General features: G+C 43.6%; 1 protein-coding gene across 2 annotated transcripts in view; it reads right to left on the minus strand.

The window, feature by feature from the left end:
- The window catches only part of HS1BP3 (HCLS1 binding protein 3), a 58,976-nt gene that overhangs the window by 27,693 nt on the left and 15,531 nt on the right, over positions 1-15,752 (minus strand). For both annotated transcript variants that reach the window (XM_059842948.1, XM_059842949.1), the window contains exons 3-4: positions 11,892-12,099; positions 9,741-9,960 (exon numbers count right to left, since the gene is read on the minus strand). In XM_059842948.1, coding sequence (XP_059698931.1) covers positions 9,741-9,960; positions 11,892-12,099 — 428 coding nt within the window. The remainder of the gene's footprint in view (positions 1-9,740; positions 9,961-11,891; positions 12,100-15,752) is intronic.

Consider the following 15,752-nt stretch of genomic DNA (forward strand, 5'->3'; position numbering starts at 1 on the left):
AGTTCCTGAGCTGTGCCGCCACCCAACAGAGTGCCAGCTGAGAGGAGCCAGCAGTCATCCTTGCTGCACAATGCCCCTGGGAGTTTATGGACACAGAGCATCCTCAGGTGCCAGGCATACACTCAGTACTGCCTGCACCTCCTTACAGGGCCCCAACAGCTCCAATCCTCATTCCTAAAAATGCACATTCCTCAGGCTGCCCTGAGAGCAACAAAAGGCCAACAACAGCAAATTAATGTGGTGACTGCATGGGCTGGGATAATGGTGCACAGTAACAGCCTTGTAAGTTTTTAGCACGCTCCCCAGCATGAATTTGGACCAGGCCAATTATTGTTTTACCAAATAATGCCTGGACAAAGTTTAGGGATCAGTACAAGCTTAGGGCCCTTTCTGTTTTGGACACGGCCAGTTTGCTCTGGGGAGCGGAAGGATTCAACTGTTGGACAGAAGCTACTTTATTCTAGTTGGCAAAAGCAACACTGCAAGTTCCTGCCTGCTTTTATTTACTAGTTTAGCCACAGTCAAACCACCTACCACAGCTGTGTATTTCACTTTCATAATGAATCTTACTCCCTCTATGATTAGGACATGACTGAGCGTATCAGGCAATATGGAAAAAAAGGGTTTGACTCTTAACCAAAATGTACAGAAGGTAATGAAAAACATTTCTTTTGTTTCAATGACAATGTCATTAACAACTATCTATCTGAATGCCGTATTTCTGTGCAAAGGGAAACTTTTCCCCAGGCAGATCTATAAAATCAGTTTTATTCCTTTTACTAAAGGGATAATGGAGAAATCTAACTTTTAAGTACTGTGATATGACCCAAGAAATTCAAGTGAAGAATGAAGAGCTGCTGCGTCCCAGATGCATCTGTCCTTAGGGCCTTTTTAATTGACATTTCAGATGATTCCAGACCTGGCCAAATGCTGCAAGGGGCAGCAGTAAAAGATGTAATCCCCAGGTGTGTTAATTAGTACCAACCTATAGTTATACAGCTAAATCATGCATTTTTGGCAAAGTTTTTCAGATTGCTTTCAAAAATGGTCTCCCAAAAGCTGATTCTTTGATCCTTTGAAATGAAGACAGAAATGTCCGCAGCAAGTCCGTGGGGAAAATGAACAATGGTTTTATTAAGTCTGCTGAATTAGGAACCTGACAGCATCAGATGAAAGGAAAAACAAGTCTCCCATCTCGACTTAAACTGAGCCCACAGTCACCTTACAGACAGCTTCTTCAGTGCACAGTAAGGCAGTAGGGCAGCTCTGAATCCAGCCCTCATTAGCAGTCTGTCTCATCTATGAGCAGTTCCCTGCATCTGCCGATTAAAGATTTCCCCTGCCTTGGTGAAAGGAGAAGGCTCATCGATGAGGTAATGCTTTTTTATTCTAATTAAGGACTTGAGTCATCCTATTATTGTAAAGTCCATGAAACAAAACATGTTTAAATCTACCCAATTACATCATGTTCAATCCTCTTCCAAAGGAAAAGTAAAAAAAAAAGACGCTTTTGATTCTATGCACTCATCAATTTATGCTGTAGTCTCTCTAAAGGATCTCCTGCCTCCTGCTCCTCTCTTTCTCAGTTAAGTAAGGACTTGCTGGATATGCCTGCAGAGCAGCTCACAGCAGCTCCTGCACACCTTCAGTGCTGCCTAGCTCTGCTACCAATGCCTGCATGTCCTGCCAAACAGGAGGGGGAAACCAAATGCCATGAGTTCACTTAGAGGAGTATGGGAATTGTTTGAATTATTTGAAAGCTGGTACCAGCTAGTGGCAATTGCATTTCATTCCAGTTCCCTGATATTACTTGGCTCTACAGTTCTGTATACAGAAAAGTGCATGTTAAGTTTTATTCCTTTAGTACATTGTAAACAATGAACCAGGTCTGTTAAAAATCCTGTGACATCTTTATTAAAAGGAGACAATATACTTTGTCAATCTGGTCAAATTCCAAGCTGGGTATTTGCATTTACATGGGTGTAATTCTCTCTGCATTTCCAGTTGAATTAAGTGTTCTTCATTTATGGTGCTGCAATGCAGTGTTGCATGAAGCAATTAAGTTCTTGCTGCATTTCACCCCAGGTGAAGTTACATTTGTGTTCTGCTTGGAAACACCACTGGATGGTACACAGCTGTAACACTACACAGACTAGAGAGCTATTTTCAGCCCTTTGGGCTTAGGATGATGGCATAAACACAAATTAACTATTTATAAAACCCATTAAAGTATATTCAGTGTTCTAATCAGAAAGAAAATGAAGCACATTAAAATAATTACTTAAACTCTTTCCCAGAGGATTCTCATGTTCCAGCTGTGGATGTACTGGAATCACTCAAGCCAGTCATGACAGAAACTCATCACTGAACTTTAAGCCAGGCAATTGCTTAAAAACCTGAGGAAATAATGACTGCATAATCTCATGGGACCAAAAATCCAACACTAGACAGGGAAATATGAATGCAGATAAGGACAATGCTGGCACAGGGAGGACTCGCACAAGTTTTCATTAGGTCAAGGAAATGACTATTTCCAAAAGAAAAGAAAACACAGAGCAGCCAACTTTAGAGCTGTGACTTGTGTATCCACTCCAAACCTCTCTGACAGTGGGAGTGCCCTAGCTCTGATCCCAAAGTGCAGTTCTTTCTGATTGCCAGGTGCAGACATAGCAGCAACCACCTGTGCAATGCACTCTCCTGAAGGATAGAATATATATGGATAGAATATATGTCAACTACAAGTCCAGGAGTACACAAAAATCACAGTTTTCCTGAGCATAATTCCATTCAGTCTGCCCTCCCAAAGAAAAGCCATGAGAAAAGAGGGTCAAGTTCTTCACACATACAACTCCATTTCCCTGGCTGGGAAGTATAGCTAGGAAAGGGTCTCAGTTCCACCACTTGGAGCCACACAAGCCTTTGTAGAGTTATCTCAAAAGAAAAGGTTTCTGCCACTCAGAAGACTTTAAACATAATGAATATGGGTGATTCTGTCAGATACAGCAGCTAAACGTGGTTTCATTTTCCACAGTTTTCTTCCCATCACCCTCAACTTCCCATTTGTGGGGGGAAAGCAAGATTTTCAGTAAGGAAACACATTGGAAGCTGTCCTCAGGAGATGGGATTGGTGGCAGAAAAGAAAGGAAAGCCCTCTGCATAGGAAACACCACTCAAAAAGCACCTACAAGAACAAAAATATTCAGGAGATAAACTGAAGGGACAGAATTTCTGCAAGGAGAGCATCCCTGCCAACCTGCTTTACTCCCTAGACACTCAGTTAAAACTGAGAGGAGAGGCTACAAGGTTACCCCTAAAAAAGGTTGAGACCAGACAATTTATTAAAAGTGAGGCAGGCTTATCTTCTAACTGGGTAGGTAATACAGAATTTTGGCTCCCTTTTCTCCTTCTCTCTTTGATGGAGAAGAACACTACACCAGACTATTAGCTTTGGTTTTCAGAAAAATTTCATCTGTCAGTAGAAGACCAACGGGGTTGTTTACTGGGATGCTGTGAGTTGCCAATCTGACAGCAGCTGGATGGGAACTGTGACAAATACTTGTGTCACTTGGCAAAGTGATGGTCAAACATGCCTTGCAACCTAAGCTTGTGACTCAACAACTGACAGAAAATAGAGATTTGCCTGTTTAAATCTCTGAAGGCCTCACAGCTGTGAGCACAGATACACACACTGCTAGGAAAACAAAGCTCTATTTTCCCATTCATTGTTTTGACTATCTGAATTTTGTTAAAGAAAAAATAACCTGTATCTTCACTCTTCTTTGAGGCTTTGACACCTTCACTCTCTTTTAGCTGACCAGGACAGACAGACAAGTTGTTTTTATGCTGTGTATAAATCATACTGGATTCAGAGGGGAATCAAACACATACCTGGCTGGAACCAAAGGCAGCTGTGAATTTGTGAGTGGCTGAGGAGCAGGATGCCTGAGGAGTGGCAGGAATACAACCCTGCCAGCCAAGGACCAGAAGGCACAGCAGCTGAACACACATTTTGACAAGTTTGCTCCAGACCATCTGTCCAGCAGACAGCAGCTGTGCTACAACACCACTCCAGCCTGCAGAAATTTTCTTCCTTGGAGGGGAAAATCCATGAGCAAGTACACTGCCCTCACCAATTGCAGCTCTGGGCACTCCATCAATAAAACCACTTGGAAAGATGCTGAATGCAGGATTGCCCTTAAGCTGATTTCTGCCTCTCCATCAGCCACTCTCAGCTGCCCAAGGTTTCTGGCAGAGGAAGCATGATCAAATTCATTTCTTCCCCAAAGGCAGAAGGCTCAGGCCATTATAGGCTCTTCTGCCACAACAGAGAAGAAGAAAGGAAAGAGAGCACTGGGATCAACAGCTCAGGAGTCAAGCTCTAGCCTGACTGCCACTAAGGGGCTGGGAAACACAAAGGTGTAGGATGCAACCCAGAAACAACTGCTGGCTTGTGTGCCAACCTACCTCCTTTTGCAGCCTGCCTGGCTCTACAGGCTCTGGCAAGGCCAGGGCTGGCTCGGGGCTGTTCACTCCCTGCCAATCTGCTGCTCCAAGCCATCACCTACTTCATCTGCAGCCAGGAAAAGCACTGAGTGCCTTAATAATCTCCTTACCAACTAAACCCAGCAAGAGCAAACCTTTAGCACTGGACGTGCTTGAGCCTGACCCCAGCAACAACCAGCTACAAAGACTTAAAAAAACCCTGACAGAAGACACTCAAAACATCAGCCCTCACCAGCCCCACCCCTTCCTGACTATTGTCAGGACTCAGCTGTATCTGTGTCTAAACACAACAGATGCAAAGCTTCCACCTACCCACGTGTCTGTATTCCTCAGGAGAGGCACAAATTTGGATGAGGAGAAGTCATATGGAAATCCTCTGAAACAATAGTAAAGGCACAGAGTCAAGACAGAAACTCTCCAGGAGCACAGCAGCTCCTGTTGAGACAGAAGAACTCCTGCCTAGGGAATATTCACCTCTGTGCAGTTTGCCAGGAAAAACCTATGCCTGGGGAAATGCATGCTGTCACTGAAAGATTTAGGGAGGCAAAGGAAAAAGGACGGAAGGGAGGAACCCTGTGTGGAGGAGAGGCTCCTATGAGAGCTGCAGAGAGCTGATGAAGACAGGAAAAAAAGCTCAGGAAAAGGTGGGTTCTCCCCAAGTGGTGAACAAATATTACCTCAGAAGATAATTGCAGCTGAAGAAATGCATGCACTGAAAGCGCTGCTGCATGTTTTAACCCACGAGGCAGCCACACTCCTTTTGCAGAATTGATGCTGCTTTGTTCAGAGAAGTTGGTTCACAGTCATTTTTATCAGCTGCTGTCTGAGGTTTTTTGGAATTAACTGAATACAAGTACTAAATTCAGTTGTTGTGACTACAGAGTGGCAGGAGAGGGATGCAAAAGCTCTTGGCTTCAAAACATAAACATTAGAACTCTGTATTTCACCCACAGAGGAAGAAGACAAAACTCAATTCAGTCACTGTGTGGTGTTTTTAACTTGCTTTAAGAAGAATACCTGGAAATGTGAACTTGATCTTGCTTGGATTAAGCATGCAAACTGGATGCCTGACCTGTCCACAAAAAGCCAAGCCCTAGGGTAGCTTGAGGACAGAGTGGAGCAAAGATGGCAGCAGGCAGAAAGCTCTGTGGGTAGAAGAACAGGGGCCATACTGATTTTTTGAGTAATTCCTTCACAGCATGGGCCTAAGCACAGGAGCTCAGTTCAACAGTTCAAGCTGTCAGAACAGCCCCTGGTACCCCCTGGCATGGGACAACCTGCCTTCTCCCAAAGCATCCCAATCACAGCCCAGGAGGCAGCCCAGGCCAGAAGGCACTTGCAGAGGACATTCTGGACACAGCCAACCTCACTGAGAGGACAGGAGAATGTCATGGTACAGCCATGGCCAGACACTGCCCAGTCAGCCCTGGCTGAGCACTGCTGCTGCTCTGGATCCCTGCTGCACACAGCTCCCCTCACTCCCTGCCAACCTCCCCTCAAACCCCTGGCAAATCACACTTTTTTCCATTGCAGAATTTTCAACAGCACCATCAAGTTCAGGTGAATAGCTCATCCAACTTGTGGTTCTCTTCCAGGCCTTGTCCTTCAGAGGAATTAGCCTCTTTCAGATCCATTGCTCTTGTTTCTTTCATTCCTAAATGCATTCCAGTTGGAGAACTCCCTGCAACTGAGACTATTTTGCGATTTATGAGGAAAATCCTTTAAAACATTGTTAAAAAATGCTGCACCTTTACAAACTCCAACACCAAAGCACCATGGTAGCCTACCAAGGATTTAAAAATATGTATCTGCAAATGGTGAGCTCTATGGATTTAAAGAAGAGTGATAAAGAGTGCTGACAAAGCTAAGTCAATATACCTAATATTGTCCCTACAATGGGGAGTTAATTACGTATCTGATTTCTGACTTATCAGGGAATTAAAACACTTTAACAAAGGAATTTTATAATGATTGTGGCTAAAGAAAAAAAAAAAACCCAAACCCAAGAGATGAACCTTTAAAAAAATGCTGTGAGAGCCTTACAGTGATTTACAAGTCACTCAATACTTAAAGTGCTTAGAAAAATGAAATAGAGCTAAAAGTGTGCCACTGCTACAAAAGTGAGTATACTGTAATTCATTCCCTTATGCACAGCTGATATCTTACTCTGTATTAGGAGTGATTTTTCTTACACAATCTGTATATTCTGTCCAAAGCTGAAAAGATTTCTACAAATGTCCAGGAAAACTTGTAGAGTAATTGGTAACAACACACTGAAATACCAATGCTCCAAACCATCAAGAAAGGCAGAGGGTGAAGAGAAGAAAACATATTTCAATGAATTTCAACACTACATCCCACAAATAAAAGTTAATTCTTTTACTCTAGGAAGAACCAGGCTTCTAGGGTAAAAAAATATAAAGGAGGAGGCATGTTAAAAGATGAAAACCTAATCAGAAATATGTATTGTTTTTGACATGTTCCTGGTTTGGACAGCAAAACCCCAAGTCTTTCAGTTGTTAAGAATCCCAGAATCACCCTGCTAACATAGAGAGAAAGCTTTGAGGCATAAGAACCATACAACAGAGAAACACAAAGTTTGTAGATCATCATTAATACCCACAAAAGATGAGGAGCTGAACTGGCAAGTGAGTTTGCCCACCTGACATCAAAGAGCAACTCAGACACAGCCCTGAAAGCAAGGCAGACAATCAGCACCACTGGGATGTCTCTTCCAGGCAAAAGGCACCAGCCCATTATGAGCTTCCACCCGGGTGAACACCAGCGATACAAAACCAGGAAAAAAAGGCCCCTAGCTTAGCATTTTACCCCTAAGGCCTGATATTTAACTGGATATTGGGTGGTTCAGCAGCACAGCAGCAGTGCTGGGCCAAATCCAATTCACAGCCTTCTGGCCCAGGAGGAGAAGTTGTTACCAAACGAAGCATGCTGACAGCATATGGAGGCCTGTGCTACTGGAGCGGTTTCATCCTCATCCAGAAAGTAAAAAACCTGTAAGATTATGCCAAACACATGATTCAATTTAGCTTGGAGCTCTGCTGCTCAAAGCACTCTGGACACCACTACTTCACAAAATGGACTGGCTTGTTTCAGTGCTGACTCTACAGCTTTCCAAAGGTTTTTCAGAGGGGAAAGGAACATGGATTTTTTTTCCTTTTAAACCTGAATTTACTAGGCACTAGGGGACAATTTAATACTAAACACATTTATCTATCTGCTTCACCTCCTGTTTATTAATTTCCATGCCAAAGTAACTTCAAGCACATGTGAAGCACTAAAGCTGTGGGGCTTCAGCTCTCTCTTCAAAGCATGCAAGCACCAAACATTTTAACAGGCATAGAAGACACCCTAAAATGTCCCCTGAGAGCTGCCTATCCACTGACCACTAAGCTCCTGACTTTGGCCTCTCACCTAGACATTTCTTACTAGGTGGCACAGAGCTGGGATACAGTGCTGATGTACAATCTGATCTCCATTGATGTGAGCTGAAAATAACTCCCATGGAAGCAGGATGAGTTACAGGAGAACAGAGACAATGAAAAATCCACCTCAGAATTCTTGTCTCCACTTTCATGTTTCTGCCCCAACACTGTGCATGTGAGAGTTGCAAAAACAATAATAAATAGATATGGAGATGTCTTTTATAGATAGCCAGCCACTGCTTTAGAGTGAAAAACATCTGACTGCATAACTGCTGCTGCAGAGCTGCAGCTCTGTCCCAATGAAGACCATACTTATATAAATGAAGTACGAATTCTGTACTTGGAAGGAATTGAAGCAACAAACTAAATGAGGATTAAATACCAGACCTTGTCATCCTTCAGGGCATTAGAAGACCAAAATAATCAAGATTTTCAAATGCTATATCAAGCTGTGCAGAGGAGAAAGCAAACTTCTTGCTTGTTTTGGCACAGCAAGCTTTTTACAGCTTCTATTTGTTGTAAGCTGGAAAATATAACATTGCATTTGATAATCCAATAGATCATTTTCCTATCCATAAAAGGACTATTGCTTTTGTAAAAATACAAACTAAGGACCATTTTGTGGGAAGTATTGCTTTATCTAACTTCTCACTGTAGTTATTTAAATTTTTAAACTCTCCTAAAACAAAAGAATAATTGTGATGCTGAGTAATTCAGCATATTTTGTCAAAAGAGTAATAGTAAGTGTTTTCTGGTGATCTTTTTATGGTGAATCTTTTCTGATTTAAAGGATTAAAAACTTCAGGTAAAAAGGACAATATCTGGGCATCCACAATTACATGATTATAATAGCAGGAGGAAAGTCCAAATAGTGCTTCCAGTATTATCCATCTTATTTGACCAAACCTAGTGTAGGAGCCTCCAGCTTAGACCTAGAGTGAATGATCCCCTAGCAATGATTTAATGCCACTGGGAAACACCAAGAGAGGGGTCTGGCTTGTTACTCTCAGTTACTGCCTATTGCTATGCAGAAGCATTTTGAAAGCACAGTCTAGATCCAGGACAACACTTACTCGTGGCTGAAACCATCCACTTGGGTCAGTCAGTGCTTACTGAAGATCAAGAACAGCTACACATTCTTCACTTGGACATCTAAAGCCTGAGACACCCTAAAGAGTAGTTTGTACTCATGATCCCAGCACAAAAAACCTTAATTTGCTTCCAGACTTTAGTAGTTAGAAATCAGTTTGGAATTCAGTGAGAAATTCCATCTTGAAATTAAAAGAGTAACTGACTGAAAATTACTGGACAGGTAAACATACTCAGATACCAGTATCAGGAAGCTTTGACCCAATTACTGTTTCTCAAGCTGTTACTGCATATGCCTTAGTGGCATTTAGCATGTGACACCTTCAAACAAAGGAAAAGGGAAAGAAAAGCCACAGTGACCTCAAAAGCAGTTCCAGACACTGTAATCAGAGTGTCATCTGTACTGCAGAAGGCACATCCACTGGATGCTGGAGGGCTGATGCTTTGTGGTGGAACCCTGCAAAGTACCTCCTGTAGCTGGGACTGTTACCAAGGCACTCATGATGTCCCTGTCACCTCAATGTCCTGAGGAATGCACTGAAAATGCACTACAAAGTCTCTTCCCTTTATCAAAGCACCTCATTCATGAACTGCAGAGGCATCTCCTCCGCTGTGAAACTTAGCAATGTGGGGACAGTGACATACAACAGCCTTACTCAGAAAGGCTGAAGTCTAAATACCTAATTTACAGGATTTTAGCCATACCTGATTATACCAAGAGGGTCTAAAATTTCCTCTTCTTCCTCATCTCCTCCTTCTTTTTCCTCCCCTTTTTTGACATCTTTCACTGATAAAAGCTGTGAGATTAGGTCAGGTGTCTTCTCCTCTTTGAAAAAATCCAATGCCTCATTTTCTTCATATTCTTCCTCCCTGTTATCAGGCATGTTTTTACCCTTGAAGTCAATGGCACTGGAAGATTTTGTTCCTGCAAAACACAGTAATGGAGGCAAAACTGAGTATACAGGATAAAAACTACAGGTTTTTTATACCTTGCACTTGTTCCTGAGAGTTTTGTTTAAGGAATAAAGGACATGATCAGCTTTTGTGAAACTCTTTCAAAACACTCCCACTGTTCCCTTATTCACTATGTGTCATGATGTGTCTGATCTGTTTACTGATTCAAAATAGTTAAGTAGAGAAAGATAGAGGAAATGAACTTTATCTGAGACACAGCAGCACATGTCAAATCTGCTTATTTATGTTCCTTCTACAGTCAACAGAAACAACAGAATTTCCACATGGTGATTCATCCCATCCAAATGAAGTCATGTGAGTTTCTCTTTGAAGAGCATATTTCTCTTCTACTGGCTACAGAGACACTGTAAATACTCTGCATAGATGTAGGTAGCTAACTTTCACATAGCTAGTAGAGATAAAATCCTCTTTTTGATACAATTTAACTAACTTGGGTTAAAATTAGAGCATTGGACAGCATGTTTCTACAGCAGCCTTTCAGTTTACACTGAAAAATGAAGCCTGAAGTTCTAACACCCTTCAGTATGCAAGATGCATCCAGATCAGCAACTGAAAAATAAAACAGTCTTCTCACCACACTTGTTACATGCAAAGGGCAGCAGAATGAGGAGAAAATGGTTCCTTGTTGGCGAGTTTCTGGATGTCCAGGGAAGCAATTTAAAATCAGGAGACCAGCTAAAAAAAAGGCTACTGAAAGCTGTGCTGAATAAAATTCATGGTTACACCATTTTGACTATAGAAGTAACATGGCATGGGAGACTTATCTCACCCAGCTTTTCATGTCTGTATCTGCCAAATCAGGGTAAGACTGATATTATTCTAAGGCAAATTCTGATTTCACATTACTTGTACCCAATCTGCCCACAGAATGCAGTCCAGCCTAGTTTAGCTGCAGATGTGCACCATGGTTAGGTTAACCAGCAAGCAAGGATCAACCAACATGAATTCTGAATTATCTCTGCAAGGGATCTGCTTTCAAGAGAATACTGCTCAGGGGAAAAAAAGCCCAAACAAAATCTTACTACCTGGATTTTGCCATGCATTAAGCAGCTTTGCCCCCGTTGACTTTAGGAAGCTTCCAGTGGCACAGGACTAATCTGGCTACACGTGACACTTCTGCAAAATGAATTGTTAGCTGTTGCTAACCGTCTGTTTACACTTGTTAGCTTCTTGCAACTTCACTTACTTAAAAGTACCCCTCCACTAAGAATCCTACACAGCACCAGACTGGAGTACTCCCTCCTCAGCAGCCCTCAGCTGAATTAAAAGCAGAGAACTCATACATTCCACTCATTCAGTAACTCCCTGCTATGCCCAAGAGACATAAGAAAAGAACATGAATTACTAGACAAGACAGCAGCTGGACATAAGGCTAAGGAAAGCTAAGAAAAAAAATTAAAATAAACTAAAAAGAAAACAAAGCTAGCCAGAGAATGTGTTTAACTAATAAAGAATCTGTCTTCCATTAAAATCTTTCTGAGAGTCAATAATTTGCAGGAAAACCAGACAAAACATGGAAGAGCTGCTCACTGAGGGAGACCCTGCACTGTCCCTTTAGGGTCCATCTCCTCACTGACAACATATGACTATTTAGCCTTCTAAACTTACATGTTCTGAAGTACAGTAGGAAATCAGGGACAGGCTTAGCACAATGCTTGCTTTGAAGGTACCTATCAACATCTCTGAATGAGGCAGGTGTCCACTGAGAGGAGGGAGAAACTCCAGCAAACATGACAGTGCAGCACTGTAAATGCACATGAGGATATTTTCAGTGACAGCCTTTATTCTGGCACTCTCTAGTTTTTGGCTGCCCAAGTCAAGAACTTAACATTTCCATAAAGCATATTCCTGGGACAGGGGACACTCACATCTTTTAGTTACCTAAAAATTCCAGTAACTCAGGACTCGTTGCTAGATCCTCGTCTTTGGAGATGAATTTCATGATGTCATTGAACATAGCTCTTCGCTCAGAGATGTCAGATTCCCCCACAAAGAGAACTTTTCTAGGCAGGAGTGGCAGAGAGACCTGGGGATACCGTGCTGTCAGTCTCTGGTAGAGCTCCTCGATCTCACTGTACTTCTTGGAAACCTGCAATGGAAATGTGTTGCCTGGGTTCATTTCTTTACAGGTGAGACAGAAGCAGCAAAGCAGCAGTGAAGTGCAGTGAAACATTAACTGTGGAAGTGGAAAACCATGTATGAGCAAGGAGCTTTACACATGGCCTAGCAAAAGCCTGTTATGTACCCAGTGAATCCTTAAGCATTGTTGCTAGTCTTCTAATTCTGTTATTAAAAATCCACTGCTTAATGGAATTAAAGTTCATTGCCAGAATCCATTTGTCTGACTCATCAGCTAATGAAATACTGGGAAGGTCACTGCTGCAGATACTTTTCTGACAGCAGTAATCTTTGTCCACTAAAAGTGATGCCCAGTCCTGAAAGACAGGAGGGAAGAAAAGCCCTGCCTGGTAGGTGCATGGTGAAGAAAGCTGCATAGATCTTTGCACCACTGTCCCACTCCTCACTCCTGGTGGCTTCAGTGCTCTTTGGCTGATTAGGCCTAAAAAATTGTCACATTTTCTGCCCAGAACAGCATATGACAGAAAAACCTAAGGGCAAAGACCTCAGCTGACCCCTGACTATTCAGGCCATCCATGAGAAAATAAAAATCAACAACCTGGCCATGGCCTAAAAGGTTCTCATACAGGGAGAAGATGTCAACAGTAAATGGAGTCATTCCTTCTGCGGACAAAGAAAGGAAGCCTGAGGAGAAATGAGGCTCAAGATATTACAAGGAAAGCAATAGCTATGGGAATGCCGGTGTGACTTTTATGCCACATTTAAGTATTGAATTCAGTACGTTAAACCAATACACAAAACCCACACACAAACAAAATACTATCTCTAAGTGACATTAGAGATGCAAGGAGGGTGACTTCCCTGCTCTGTGGTGTTATACAGATAATATATATGTCAAGGCCCTCCATGGATCCATAATCTACCAAACTGTTTCAATTAATACAGGGATTAAAAAACTGCCCCAAAAACAGTGCTAGTGGAGTGCATAGGGCACAGATACTCTTTTAGGGTCCAGCTCTCATCCTCCTGTAACATGTTTTGCTGAACTCTAGAGGAGTGAATCCTAATTAGCAGTGCAATATGTGCAGTACTGCACATACTGAGATGGATATAGAAGATGGAGAGACTCAAGCACCACATCTTGGAATGGAGTAATGCAGAGTTCTCCCACCAACACAGGGATAAAGAAAGTCAACCTAACAAAAAGCACAGAAGGGAAATTAGTTATACATCAGTGCAGAATCCCTACACTGCATCTATACAAGCAAACTAAACAGCATCAGGCTGTTATATTCCCAGCCACTGGAACCTGAGAGCACCTACTAGAAACCTCATTTACAATGTCTACTGGAACCTGACAATGTCTGGCACAGTTCCTACACTCTGGGCAGCCAGCATGCTCCCAGATAACTCTTCAGTCCAAGATTTGGCCCAGTGGAGAGACCCCAGATCAGCCAGTTTGGGGCACTGATGCCCATCGCAGATGGTAAGGAAGTTTAATGCTGTGCATGCAGCCAAACTGTGTGAACTGCCCTCCAGGCCAGGGAACAGGCCCTGGCAGTAACAGGCACACCTCAGCCAGTTCACTGATTCAGATGTGGGCACAAAGAGCAATAACCACCTCAGCTTCACGCTTCCCCGCCTTTCGCAGTAATTATCAACCTAGCCAGATGATTTGGAAAAGCATTTGCATTTCAGCTGTACAATGTTCACTGTGGGTTCAGTGCCCAGGCACAAAAGGCAAGCAGGTTTGTAACAAAGATCTGAAACACAACACCCAACCTGAGTCGACAGGGGAATGAAAATAAAGAATTTTAGACTTGTCTTGTAAAAGCAACAAAGGTAAAGTGTGAGTAACGCTGTGCTCCACATGCCAGATCTGAAATGCCATTCAGCAAGCAGGCACTAAAGAGAGGGCAACAGAGATGTTCCAGAACATCACAATCTTCCCTCTGAAAGAACCCCCAAAAAGAGAAGGGAAAGCAATTCCAGAGCTTCTGAACTGCTGTACATTTTTAGTTTGCTAGCTCCCAGTAGCACTCTGAGCAGGGTAGGATGCCCGAGCCCCTCCCAAAAATACTATGTAAGCACAAATATAAGGGCAGTAAGGAATTCACTGGTGCTCTTTCGAAAGAGTAAACATCATTACCCTCCACCCAGGAAAAAAAAAATTAAGTCTGATTTGCGAAAAACATTTAACATTTAATTAATTTCAATAATAACTACCAAATTAATTTCTGAAAGCATTACAAGACAGCAGCCAATCAAGATTATGCCAAAACGGTTTTTTAAAAATACCCTAACACTGAAAGGAGATACACAAACTTATTTCTTTCCCCACTTAATTTTCATTCCTCCTCTATCAAAGTCTGTAAATTATTCATAAATCTCAATTTATGTCTAATTACACCACTGAACCTAAAGCAAACGCACACCCTCGCATCCCATCGCTAATTGCGCCTTTGTGGATCTGCGTGGGCTTTGAACAACAACGCCGGGAACGCACAGGCGACACGGAATACCAAGTGTGACAGCACTGTCCCCAAAGCATACTAATGTGCTTCCCAGAGCCCGCAGCACAGCGCGCAGGCCGATATCCTGCAGTGCCGGGATGCCCTCTGCTGGAACACCCTGCTGCTGTACCAGAGAGGTGTCAGCCCTGCAGAACACCCTGCTGCTGTACCAGCGAGTGTCAGCCCTCCAGAACACCCTGTTGCTGTACCACAGGGGTGTCAGTCCTCCAGAACACCCAGCTCTATCAGTGAGGTGTCAGCCCTCCAGAACACTCTGCTGTACCAGAGGTGTCAGCCCTCCAGAACAGAAGTGTCAGCCCTCTGCTGGAACATCCCGCTGTACCAGTGAGGTGTCAGCCCTCCAGAACAGAAGTGTCAGCCCTCTGCTGGAACATCCCGCTGTACCAGTGAGGTGTCAGCCCTCCAGAACACCCTGCTGCTGTACCAGTGAGGTGTCAAGCCTTCTGCTGGAACACCCTGCTGTACCAGAGAGGTGTAAGCCCTCCAGAACACCCTGCTGTACCAGGAAGTGTCAGCCCTCTGTTGGAACACCCTGCTGTACCAGCGAGGTGTCAGCCCTCCAGCCAAAACCATTCCCCGCTTACCCAAGCCCAGTGCTGGCCCCTGCCAGCCGGGCTCCTCACCCACTGTCCCTGTGCCTCAAGCCCTGGCAGCCATGGGCTCCTTGACAGCCTCGCTCAGCTCGGCTGCCAGCTTTACCTGGGGTTTGGTGCTGGAAATGCAGTGGTAAGGCTGGCTGAGCCCAGCAGCCCCAGACTGGTGTGCTGAGAATCACCAAACCGTTCGGGTTAGAATGGACCCCAGAGATCATCCTGTTCAATATGGGAGGGACACCTTCTCCTGGACCAGGCTGCTCAGAGCCCCACCCAGCCCGGCCTTGAACAGTTCCAGGGATGGAGCAGCCACAGCTTCTTTGGGCAACCTATGCCAGCGGCTCAGCAACCTCACAATCAAGAATTTTTTCCTTACATTTAATTTAAACCTTCCCTTCTTCAGCTTAAGGCCATCCCCCCTTGTCAATTCCAGGTCCTTGTAACCAGTCCCTCTCCTTTCTCACAGCCTCTGCAGGTACTGGAAGGGGTCTAGTGTCACCCTGGAGCCTTCTCCAGGCTGAAAAGGCTCTCTCAGT

Source organism: Haemorhous mexicanus, chromosome 3, assembly GCF_027477595.1.
Source record: "Haemorhous mexicanus isolate bHaeMex1 chromosome 3, bHaeMex1.pri, whole genome shotgun sequence".
NCBI lineage: Eukaryota > Metazoa > Chordata > Aves > Passeriformes > Fringillidae > Haemorhous > Haemorhous mexicanus.